At 38.6% G+C, this 12,883-nt stretch overlaps 1 protein-coding gene across 1 annotated transcript; it reads right to left on the bottom strand.

The window, feature by feature from the left end:
• Window positions 1-319: 319 nt before the first annotated feature.
• Window positions 320-6,501, bottom strand: LOC133837921 (uncharacterized). Its single transcript, XM_062268838.1, has one exon. The coding sequence runs from the start codon at window positions 5,074-5,076 to the stop codon at window positions 2,386-2,388; it is 2,691 nt and encodes an 896-aa protein (XP_062124822.1). The 5' UTR covers window positions 5,077-6,501; the 3' UTR covers window positions 320-2,385.
• Window positions 6,502-12,883: the final 6,382 nt, after the last annotated feature.

The following is a 12,883-nucleotide window of genomic DNA, read 5'->3' as shown; positions in this document are numbered from 1 at the left end:
CATTTTCTTTGAAGTACATACATCTATATACTATATTATTATTATTATTATTATTTATATTTATATTAATATGTAGTTTTAGGTTTATATATCTATATATTTATATTTATGGTACATTACAATTAGCATAACTTAAGTATTAAGGTTGTTTGCTTTTTCTTTTATTTTTTTAATCGGGATTCTTTTCTCTTACACATTTGTCTCGTAGTTATTTCGCTCCCGTTTTACTTTAGATGCAAAGAAATTAAAGTCTTTGGTTTACCTTAAAAATACAATGTTTCCATTTTCTTTTCGATATTCATTTCTATTCATTCTTCTCTTATTTTTTTTTTTTTTTTTTGTTTAGGTTTAAGTACGTACAGGCAATTAATATATGTGGATATATTATTTAAATTGTCATTCGTATATTTCTTTGTCTTTCGAGTGTTACTTCAAGTGTATGCGTGTGTGTGTGTGAGTGTGTGAGTGTGTGTGTACTTTGTTTTCTGACATTCACAAATGTTTATTTACGCATGAATCGATGAATATGTTTGCTTTTCTTTCACTTTTCTTTTCCTCTTTTATAAACATTTTTCGTATTGTTTTCTGTGTTTGGTTGCCTCAAGTTTAATGCCAACATTGTGTGGAAATTTTACATTTTACTTTTCCTTTGGGGCCAGTTGCTATCTCAACTTAACTTGTTAAATTTGTTAAACTGGGTCAGAAATTTAATTGAAATTGAAATTTTCTTAAATTCGAAAATCAAAATCGCATTGAATTGGAATAACTGCAATTAATACTCACTGGTAATGTGTAAAAGGAAAATGCTGTTTACAAATTAAGCATAAATTATTATTAAACTATATTTATGTATAATACTAATTATTCCCTCAAGTTGAGTTCTCGCTTTAACTTTTCACTGGCCACACAAAATTTCTCATTTCTTCTAACAATGTTTCCATTTTTCAATTTCTAGCATAAAACGTTATTCAATAACATTGACAAAAAAAAAAAACACAAAATTAATTGAGTTGCAACTATGAAAAAATTGCTATGAGTGAAAATTAATACACAAATGTGTTTGCTTATTCTTTTTGTATGTTTGAAAATTACGAAAGGATTTAATTACGTTAGTGAAATGAAAAAAAAAAAGATCTTGCATAATTTGATGAAATATTACAGAATGAATAATGATATGCGTTTCTCGTATTTTACAGATGTAAATCCAAATTGAAAACGTAAAATGTTAGGTAAGTTTTTGCTGAAATTGGAAACAGACTCTTTGTTTTTCGTTTGTTGTTGCTTACGGTTTTATATTTTCGTATATACAGAGAAAAGTCAGACAATTAGTTAATTTTAGTACTATGCTATTTCTTAGTTATGTTTTACATTGAATTCGAAATATGGGCCTAGCTTTTGGTTTGATCTTCTTTCTCGCTTTATTCGGGATTGTTTTCTTGTTTGGGGAAAGTCTTGAGAATGGTTGTTTTTTAATTTTATAATTTAACTACGACTTACATTTTTGAGTGTCTGTTTTTCGTATTTTATTCGATAATAGGGGGAATTCTTTCTTTTAGCAATTTTGGCTTTTGTTGAACAACGTTGAAACTCTCGCACACACACACACAAACACACTGACACAATACACACACACATACGCATACACAAAATTACAATTAGAGTTTGAATTTAACATTTACATTGGGGCAAAAGCTGACTTTTTGGAGTATGTGACTGACTGAGCTTTTCTCTGTGTGTTGTGTGTGTTAATTATTTTGCTTCTTTTTTTTTTAAATTTATTTATGCTTTAGTTTTGCGGGGATTTGCGAGAGTTGACATCGTTTTTTATGCGTTTTATTTTTTGTTTTAGGTATTTATGTACATATATAATTCTTAGGGCTTTCTAGTTAGTTATGCTTTGCTTTGTTTTAGTATTTTTAGTTAGTATGCAATATATTTGTTTACTTTAGTTTAGTTTATTCATTCTTTCATTATGCGTTTATGCCTAAAAGTATACTTTACGTTAATTGTTATTTGTTCATGTTGTTGTTGTTGTTGTTGTTGTTGCTTTTGCTGCGCGCAATTTCTTCGTTTTCTTTTTCTTTTTATATCTCATGGAAATTCTTATTATCATCATTCGCATTGATATCCTTTTTAATCAGACACGTATCACAAACAGTTTTTGCTTGCACAAAAATTTTCTTTTTTCGAGTTTTTTCTTCGTTTTTTTTTTCGTTTCTTTGCTGAGCCCATACAAAAATTACATTTATTTTGTTGAGATTTTTCAAGTTACGTTTTTAGTATTTTATGCTTGTTAAGTTTAGTCAGTTCTGCTTGAGAGTTGGGGGTTGAGGGTTGAGGGTTGTAGGGGGAGGAGGAGTTAGGAATAGAAGAAATGGGGAGAGCTTAGACATCGGTGCCGCAGCCCTCTTGGTAGCCCTCGTCCGGTGAATTGCGGCTGCTGCTGATGAGAGCACGCTTCAGCGCTGTCACGGGCGGCAGCACGGGCACGCCCCCTTTTTGCCACACCCGTATCGTCTTGGCATTCACCGGCTGGCCATTGGGCAATATGGAGCAGGAACTGGCAGCCGCTGAGGCGGCAGCTATTTGGGCTGGTGTTGGTGATGAGCTTGTCGAGGCATTGCTACTGCTGCCGCCTCCATCGTGTAGGCGTGGCAGTGTGCGGCTACTAAAGTGTGGACTGCCGCTGTGCGTCGAACTCGAGCTGTGATTCAACTGTTGCTGATGTTGCTGATGTTGATTGAGCGTTGTTGTCAGCTGCTGTTGCAGCTGCTGCAACGGATGCATTTGCAGCTGATGATTGTGTTGATGCTCGGCTCCCGGCACCAAAGGCAGTCCATAGTCATTGGGATAACCCGACGAACCGCCTCCGCTCGATAGATTCGTCGTGGCTGTCGATGTGCTCGACGTGGCAGCTGCTCCGACAGCTGCCCCAGTTTGTTGCAAGTGCGTCCGTGGAAACGTTTTGCTGAAGTAATCGCTGGCCGCATTGCGTTCATGCAAATCGTACAGTTGACTCGCATCGATGATCGGTGTCTTATCCGTGTACCGCTTCATGAACAGATCATCAGCGGAGCTCGCAGCTCCCGCTGTGTGTTCCCACAATCCCGAGGGATACAAGGAATCACAGCCATTGGCGCGACTGTATTCCCCGCTGCCGCTGCCCCCGAGCTCTTGGCCCAACATCGCCGGCAACTTGAGATCGGCAAACTCATCGCTGCCAAAGCGTTTGGTATCATTGATCAGATCCGGATTGTTGCCATGTCCCGTCGAGGCACTCGGGGAAATAAAACACGATGCGGTGGAGAGCACGCTGCCAGCATTATCGTAACCCTGTGTGGCATAGGGAAGATCCGTGAGTCGCGGTGGCTTTTGTACCGGATTCGCATTGCGTTGATCGTGTGACGAGCTTGTGGCACGTCCTCCGCCTCCTCCTCCGCCTGTGGAGCTACCCTTGCGCTCCAGAGTGCCCACCGAGCTCAATGGATTGCTGCCATCGATGCAATTTGCCACCGCACCGTTGGCAATGACAATGCCACCGATGCTTCCGTTGCCTGTGGCCGGTTGCGTTTTATTTGTTATCGAATTCTGATGATTCACCGATGTGATGACCTCCATGTGATTGGGTGTCTTGCTGTCCACATACGGCTGACGTTTCACGCGCAACAACAGACACATAATGGCCGCCAAAGCGAACACAATGAGTGCCACCAATGCGGCGCTCAATCCAACGATTTGTCCGCTTCCCAACGATGCCATGCCTGCGGCACGCATGCTCACGTGCAACGTGAAATTCGCCTCGGCGCTGCCAGCACGATTCTCCGCAACGCAATAGAACTCACTCGAATCGGTCTCCTGGGCATTGGTCAGGACGAGGCGTGAACGCTTCTCGAAGCCACCGGCCTCCAGCTGCTCGAACATATGCACCCGCTGATAGGCGCTGAAGGCGCTGTTGTTGGCCAACTGTCGTCCGTTCCAATACCAATGGATGCTCGCCGCTGGCACACCGCGTGCACGACACGTTATCGATGCATTCTCGCCCATGGCTGTTTCCACGTAATGCGAAATGGGCAACATTTCGGGGCGACACGCAAAATCATCCACATGCAGTTCGGCAAAAGTCCGATCAATGATGCGCTCGGGTCCCCCAGCACAAACGGGAGCAACCGGATAGGGAATGTTGCGTTGCATTAGCCAGAGCTTGGCATCCCTCAGACGGCAATCACAGAGCCAGGGATTATCATGCAACTCGATGCCGTGCAGACGACTCAATGTCTCGATGGTCTTGGGCAACAGTTCGCTCAGTTTGTTGCCATTCAAACGCAGCAGGGTCAAGCCTTGTAATCCACTAAAAGCCTGCGTGGAGATCGTTTGAATATCGCAATGCGATAGATCGAGTTTGTGCAGCGAAGGTGTGCTGCTAAAAGCTTGAGCTTCGATCTTGTGGATGTGATTCGAGGCGAGCGTGAGATCTCTTAGAGATGATATATAACTCAAAGCGAGACTTGGGACTGTCACCAGCAAATTATGCGATAGATCCAGCTCGACGAGGTTCGTTAATCCCTTGAAGGTTTCCCGCTCGATTTCGCCAATTTTGCAATTGCGTAAATACAACTTTTGCAGATTCAACAGATTGGCGCGCACAAATTGTTCATTCGCAAGCGTTTGCAGCTTATTCCCGGACATGTCGAGCACTTGGGTGTTGGGATCAATGTTTTCGGGTATTTGTATGAGCAGACGATCGATGCATTCGACGGTCTGTTTGCCTCCCTTCCACTTGCAGGCGCAAACCGTTTGACAGCTGCTCAGCTGTTGCACCGGATTGTTGTCCGCATAATATGGATTCGATGATGGTGGAGGTGGCACATAGCCATCATCGGTCATGGGTTGACTATCGGCTATCGGGTATACCTCATTGTGTTGCGATGACTTCGATGATGCCGATGATGCTGATGATGATGATGATGAGGAGGAGGAGGAGCTCGCATAGTGTTTGCCAGAATTGTAGCGATTGGCCAATAGTGTGCTGGGCATTAGCAACACTAAGATAATCCTCATCATGACGCTGATATGCATGATGTGTGTGTGTGTTTATGTGTGTATGTGTGTGTGTGTATGTGTGTGATAAGTCTTTTGAGATATGCGCGATTTACGTTTTTTTAGGCCATGCCAGGCGGCTAATGTTGCTGCTCTCTTGGTTTTAATTACGATAATAGTGCAAACTTCCGTGTGAATTCAGCGTCGAATGAATTTATTATATATTGGTCAAGCGGAAAATTGATTAATTGCCCAGTTTTTCGCGCTGTTGTTGTTCTTATTGTTGTTGTTGTTGTTGTAAATATTTTCATGTTTTGGCGTAATTAGCGGCGCCAAGCGCGACGTTATATTTATAGGAGCGTCTCTCTCTTTCTCTCTCTCCCTCTCGCTTACACTAGATGATAATCGTTTTTTTCTTCGCACAGCCGACAAAAAATATATAATATAATAATAACAAACTGCCAAAAACGCACACAGAAACGCAAGAAAAGCGAAATTTTTGTATATATTTTTACGCAACTGGCCAGCTACAATTTTCTTCTATTTTTCTTGATATTTTTTGTTCACTTTTGTTGTTGTTGTTTAGCGAGTTTTGCCACGCAAAGCTTTAATTTTCATCGCGTTTTCGTTTTTCGTATTTTTTTGTATATTTTCGTTATTATTACTTTTTTTTTAGCTGCTTCTTCTCAATGATTTTCTTTTTCGTTTTTGTTACGTCTTTTGCGTTTTTTTCGGCCTCGTGGCCTGCAATCACAACAGCGATAGAACCATGGACGAACCTTTTGCCGTTGTGTTCAAGTTACACACATTCGCGCGCGACGAGAAAAACACACGAAACCCCCAAAAAGCAGAGTGTGTGGGTGGGAGAGAGACGGAGCGGAGCGGAGTGGTGATGAACGGGGAAGAGACGAAGAGAGAGAGTCAGCACGATGGTAAAAACTCGTCGTCGTTGTTGCTACTGCTGCTGCTGCTGCAGTATGAGGGAAGAAGATGAGCGCTGGAGGGGTGTTGAGGTCGTTGCTGGTGGGTGGTTTTGGTGGTTGGCCAGCAAAGAGCTTCTTGCTGTTTGCGAGGTGCGCGTGATGAGTTTATATATTCACCGAGTTTTGTTGTGTGCTACTTTCATTGATTTTGAAAACTGTTTCACTTTGACATCATTAGCATTACCACCCGTACGATTATTATTCGCATGATGATTTTGATGATTATTGAGCAACTTGATTATTAGCATTGCAAATAAATTTCACATTTGATGCACACAACATTTTAATTTTAATTTCATTCACACACTCTTTTTATGCTTTGATGCTACCACGGTAGTATTATGATTATTATTATACGGTATTGTGTAGTGGAGAGACGGTTACACACGGACTCTGTAATTGTAGTAGTAGTACAACACAACGACGCAACGCTGTCGCAAGCAACCGCTCGGTAGCAATCATCGACTTGGACTGAGCGACGAGCTGCTCAGCTGCATTGGCAAAAGCGAAAGCCTCCAAAGCGAAGCAGCGAAGTTCACGCCAGCAGTAGCAGAGCGACGGCGTCTGCTCGGTTTCGGTTCTTTTGCACTTCGGCTTCGTCGGCTTTGCCGTTTCGCGTTTGCCTCAAGCTTCGGCTTCGTGTCAGCTAATGCATGGGCCAGCGAAGGGATGAAGGTTTGCTGAGGAGCAAAAGTGCGGGTAGAGTTATATTTTTGTCTCTCTTGGCTTCCTTTTTGTCATGTGTGTGTTGCTTTAACCGATTCGTTGGCAACATGTTGCTAGGGCCCCAAACTTGTCCTAAGCCTATCAACATTTCATGCTTTGATTTATTGGTTGCGTTTACGCTGAAAGTCGGTTAATATTAAATGTAATTAATTTATTTATCTTATAGATAATTCCAAAGCGTGTCGGATGTGATAGTGCATTTGGTTTTTTTTATTTGCGCACGGTTTATTTGCGATTTGATTAGTGAAATTCTATTGAAAAATTTGTTGAACACTAATGATGACTTTGCCTTTTTAAACAACGTAATCAACTGGCAGATAATTAAAAATTTTATGCGACAAACAATTTTTAAGATTAGTGCCAGGAAATGTTTATTCACTTCAATTGAATTAGCTTGACAAAGATATAAGATATTTTAATTAAAATGAGCTGAAATTTGTATATTACAAAATATGAATTGTGTACCTTTAAACTTATTTCTTTCTATAACTGCAAATTATGCCAGATTTACAGCTGAAATCATTTATTTAATTAGCACCTGAAAAAGTTCATTAAGAAGTGTTTTTTCCTACTCCGCTGCTCGGCTTTATTATAATGATCAGATGTTGGGCTTATAACGATAACGAACTGCATGATCTTGTGAAATTTGAATGAGTAAACAACAAAAGCAATCAACGAGAGTCTGTTCTGCTCTTTTTCGCCAAGTAATTCTCAACGTGTGTTGTTGGAGCCAGAAAGACAGACAGACGGACGGACAGACAGACGGACAGACGTTTAGACTGTCGGGCAGACTGACCCAAGCGACCTACTCAAGCATGAAGAGAAGAACCCGAAAATAAATAAACATGAAAAAGTTCTTTGGCTGCGAGACGAAAGCTGAGAAGCAAACGTGAAACGAGACAGAAGCGAAGTACGAAGAGCGAAGAGCGACGGCAGCGACAGCTCTCAGTACAGTCTTGAGTCTTCTGTGGCGACGTAATTCGTATTTTGACTGAATGAGTCACATCCGCCAGATACACATGCATGCATAAAGATACAAATACAAACGAAGACGAATGTCTGAATGTGAATGTGAATGCGAATGAATTGTATTGCATTCATTGCTGCGAGTGCAGTGTGTGCAGAATTTCACAATATCATGATTTCAAGTCGCTAAAATACCAAAGCCAAAGGCAATGTTCAAGATCAGCTTACAACGTAGCGCTGTGTGGCATGAATGTATGTATCTACAAGATACACAGCCGAGAGTTGAATGTGTGGGTTTTGCTCATGGGACAATTCTATCTGGAATTAAGATCGCCTTGACTAGTTCACTTGAAACAAAAAAGAAGTTGTTAGAAGAAAAAAGAACAACAGCTTTTAATGATGATGCCAACGAAAAGAGAAAAAGAGACATGAGACAAGAGACTAGAGACTAGAGACCAACTGCCAGACTATGGGGAGAGCTGTATGGGAGCCGCTAAACTAATTACCTCAACGACAAACGGCAACAGCAACAGCAACAGCGGCATATAAGTTACTTCACCTGCGTGCCTCTTTGGGGCAGGTAGCTGAACGTGTTGCTTGTGGCAGCTGGTTTTGGGAGCGCGGGGCAGGCAACATGCTGCATGATATCGTTTCATGATGTTGCTCAGACAGGAAACGAGCTCTGCTGCAAGAAATCTGTAGCTTCTTCCCTTTCGCCAACACTCCGTGCTTATTGCATATGAATGAAAATTGCATAGAGACGCATCTTCCAGCTGCTGCTGCTGCTGCTTCAGATACATATGTATGTACATGAATGTATCTCAATGTTTGTATGCAGCCTGAGAAGTTTTCATTGCAAACTTGTTTGGCTTAAAACTCTGCACGTTTGTTTGTTGTTTGTTAATGTTGCATATTGATTGCGCTTCTTGTTGTATGAGAAATGTATAATCTAGATAGAAATGTACAAGCTGTAGAAATGTAATTCAATTTCCAAAGCCGTCTAAAACAATGCGTATAAAAGCAACTCAATATGATAGACATTGATTAAGGTCAGTTATGATTGACGAAAAGTGAAATTCCCTCTAGCGTGTTATTGCGCTGCGTGTGAGGGAGTTTCTATGTGTGTGTGTAATGTGTGAATGTTTCACTATGCATGTGTGTGTGTTCTTAAATTGCGAGTCAGCGAAGCAGAAACAGTTGCTTTGTCTTGTGTTTAGACGCATGCTGCGCGTTGTTGTGGCTTCTTCAATGAAGTTAATGAAACTGTTAATACCATTTCATTGTTTGAATACATACCTGCTTTATAAATGCCATTCAAATATCATACTCAACATTGTGCTGACTAATTAAATGCCAGTCTTAATGGCTGACAGTTTAATTTCAACTAGGAAACTGTCTCGATTCAAATTGAAAGGAAATCCTGTCGTTAGAACAAAATGTAAAAGGGAAACTAATCTACAAATCGCTCAACTAACTTGAATGCTTTTTTAATAATGTCTGAGCAGTTATCGTTACTGCAAAGTAAAACAAAAACAAAGTGGAAAACACGGAAAATATTTGTATGCTAAACTTTATCAGTAAATCATATAAAATATGCCAAAAATTCTAGCGAAAAAAAATGTAAAGAAACTGACGAATATTTACGTAGCTATTGTTTAACAAAATTTTAACAAAGAATATATAAACTGTTTCATTCATCATCAGTAAATTATGAGGTTTGTGTAAAAATACTAGGAAATAAATTATATATAAATCTGAAGCAAATAACAATTGAGGGAAACTAATGTCAAAATAGTTCAAATATTTTGAATTCTTTTTCAAAAATTATATAAGCAGCTAAATATAATATATGAAAATATTTTATTGTAAACATCAGCAGTAAATCGTACGCCATGAAAAAAGAAATGTTTTTATAAGCGCTACTCTTGATGGTATATTTGGAATAAAATAGTATATTGATATACTATATGTAGCCTTCGATATACTTTATTTGGTTGATATATTTTATTTTGTTTTAATACACGCTAGTCATGGTGGTATATTTTGTATGTAAATACCAAATATAGTTTTCGGTATATATCATTATTTTTTGGTATATTTTCATTTTTTTATTTTATAAAGAATGGGAGCCGAGTATCTAACAGTTGAGAACTATCGACTGCAGCTGTTTTCTTTTTTTTTTACTATATAACATATTCAATCTATAAAACTTTACTGATATAATATCCAAATCATATAATAAATCTGAATTGTTATTACTGAAAATTACAGCGATTTTTTTAATGAAAATTATTACAATATTATTGTATTCCCAACAAATATTTTGTGCCGAAAATCATAAGTAAATCAGTTGCAATATCTAAAATAAATACTTACAAAAATGCTTTCTAAAAATGCAACTAATAAAAATTGTGATAGCTTTTACAAAATGTCCACTGTCGACAAATAAACCGGATGACAATTCTAAAAATTATTACCGCTTAAATTGATTGAAGTGCATAAAACTATAATTCCACAATTCTCGTACCTTTTTCTCTTTCTCTCAGTCATGTTTTAAAAGTCGCCGCAATACATTGCTAATAATCGGCTAATCTTAAACACTTTTTTCATGGTTTTGTGGCGAAAGTAGAACTCGTCGACTATGCAAATCGTATGTGTTTTTTTTTTTTTTTTTTTGTATTTTGCACAGCGGAAGTAGTCAAGTCGAGAAATCGCTGTGAGTGCTTTATGATCGTTATTGTTGTTGAATGTTTTTTGCTGTTTTGCTGTTTTCCTTTTTTGCTTGGTTCAGTCACAGTCCATCTCCGTCTGTATATTTTGCCTCCCACTCGCACTTGACGTTTGGGTTTTGCTCTCACGGTCACACACATGTGGCAACAAAAAAAAAAACAAAAAAAAAGAAGAGATTCTTCGACTCTGGCTTCTTGTACATTATTTGTTTGACTTTCACATTTCGTTGTACACACATATTTCTCTTTGGTACGCAACAATTAGCCGCAGTTAATTGGCCAAAATGGCTTTGCGCTACGCTTTCTGCACTTGCCCGCTTATAATGTTGGCCAAAGCTTTGCTTCGCTTTGGCTTTGGCTTTTGCTTTGGCTTTGGCGTTGCTTTGCTTTGTGACTTGAACAACAAACTTCCGCCAAGAGGAAGCAACTGTAAAATCTTACACTGTTACATCGTGTAATTAAAAAAACAAGAAAAAATCGCAAGCCGCTGAACGAAAGATGCCGTATCGAGAGAAGGGAATGAAGTGCCTTGCAAATTCTTCAAACAAATATTTGCCAACATAATTTCTAGATAGGGTCTCCAACAAGAAAAAAAAAAACGAATCACCTGCCGTTTGGACTGTTGGGGAATTTGTTTTCGCCACAAGAGGCAAAAAAAAGGCAGGCTACAAGTTACACACTAACAAGCAGAGGGAGTGAGAGAGAGAAGGTGGAGTGAGAGAAGAGACCCGATTCAATTGGTGGTAGCAGGATGCTGTGTTTTTGACCTTTGTGCTTGTAATTCTGCGCCTAATTGCCCTTAATTTATTTAACTTCAAGCTGTGCACCGGCGTCGACCCACAGAGATAGAGAACGGTAGAGAACGAGAGCAGGTTGATGCCTCTGCTCCTGTTCAGTGTCAAGGGTTCGCTTTTTGAACCGGCGTCGTCGCTGCGTGTTCCTTGGGACGTGGACTTCCCCTAAAATGTTTGCTATATATCTATATAAATATGTTTCTTTGCTCTATGCTGATTTTAACGAGTGTCTGGCGGCATCATCAGACTTTAGACTTCCAGTCTTTAGTCAGGGATCCCATTTAGGATACCCTTTTTGTGGGCTGTGCTCAGTGTGTCATTAGGCAAGTAGCAAAATGTAAACAAAACTGTCTGTCGATTAATATTGAATGTAGATTGCATGTGTATACAAGTGAGAATTAATTAGCATATGCATTAATCTTAATTATTGACCACATTTTGAAGCTAGTCGCCGCACAGTTCACACAATAATGACTGACTGTGAATCCAGCCAAGTGTATTAATGAGTTACACATGTAAAGGGAAAACTAGCTAAATATCTCAACTGATTTTCTCACAATAATGGAGCTTAAGTAAATTGATTTTCTTGTGCTTAGCTAGAGCGGAGAATAATAGAAATTGTATTTGTATTGCATAGTGAGTGATTATTCTTTATCGATCTACAAAAGCATAGAAATCAGTTCCTTTATTACTTTTAAAATCGGAGATGTTTTCTAAACGTTATTAGACTAACATATTCTGACAATTATCTACAAATGTATTACGATACTGATCTAATGAATGCAGAGTTTTATATTCTTGTAAACATGGCAGATTGCATTTTTAATATATGATGGATCTTTAGTTCATTCATCAAGATCCTTAGTTTCACATATTCTAAAACTAAAATTTAAATTTGTTATGATGTTGTAGTGTATGTTAAGTTTATTATTGATTTATATACTATACTAGTTAAGTTTTTATTACTTTCAAATGAAGATTGAAGAGTAATATTTTGATTATTGAAAATTTTAAAATTTAAATGTGGTTTTAATGTTGTTTCGAGCCTAGCAGATAGATTTTATTTATGTATAATGCACAACAGCTGTAAGTGTATATTGATGTTTTTTCTTTTTTGGTTTTATTTAATTATATTTATTTAAAAAAAGGATTACTTTTAAGATCGCAAATTCTTATAGTTCGTTTAAGTATCATTTTAAGGTTAATAGTGTATAGTTAATGTGAATTCGCATAATGAATATTAAATAATCTTATTTTGTTATAAAAAATTATTTTAAAGATTGAAATTTATTATATTATTTAAAGTATTTAAAGAGCATCTTGCAGTCGAATCACAATATCGGATAATTTCACACAAATGCCGTGTCTTAACTTGACCACAATTTGAAGTTAAATCTCCTGCTGATGTTGTTGGAGTGGTCGAAGAAGTCATCACTTGGCCACAATTGAAAAGGCATTTGAGCGCATCTCTTGACGCCCAACTCTCTCTCAGATTCCTCTGACTCTGATTTTGACTTCAACTGCTGTGACTCCAACTCTGAAGCTCTGACTCTGACTCTGAAGCTCTGACTCTGGTTTGAGCTACTGGGCACTAAACGCTCTAATTATTTTCCAACTGTTGAGATTTAAATGTCTCTCAGGCGTTGCA

The sequence above is a fragment of the Drosophila sulfurigaster genome, chromosome 2L (genome assembly GCF_023558435.1).
Source record: "Drosophila sulfurigaster albostrigata strain 15112-1811.04 chromosome 2L, ASM2355843v2, whole genome shotgun sequence".
In the NCBI taxonomy this organism is placed as follows: Eukaryota; Metazoa; Arthropoda; class Insecta; order Diptera; family Drosophilidae; genus Drosophila; species Drosophila sulfurigaster.
Note: the sequence above shows the minus strand (reverse complement) of the source record. Positions and strands in the feature narration are given on the sequence as shown.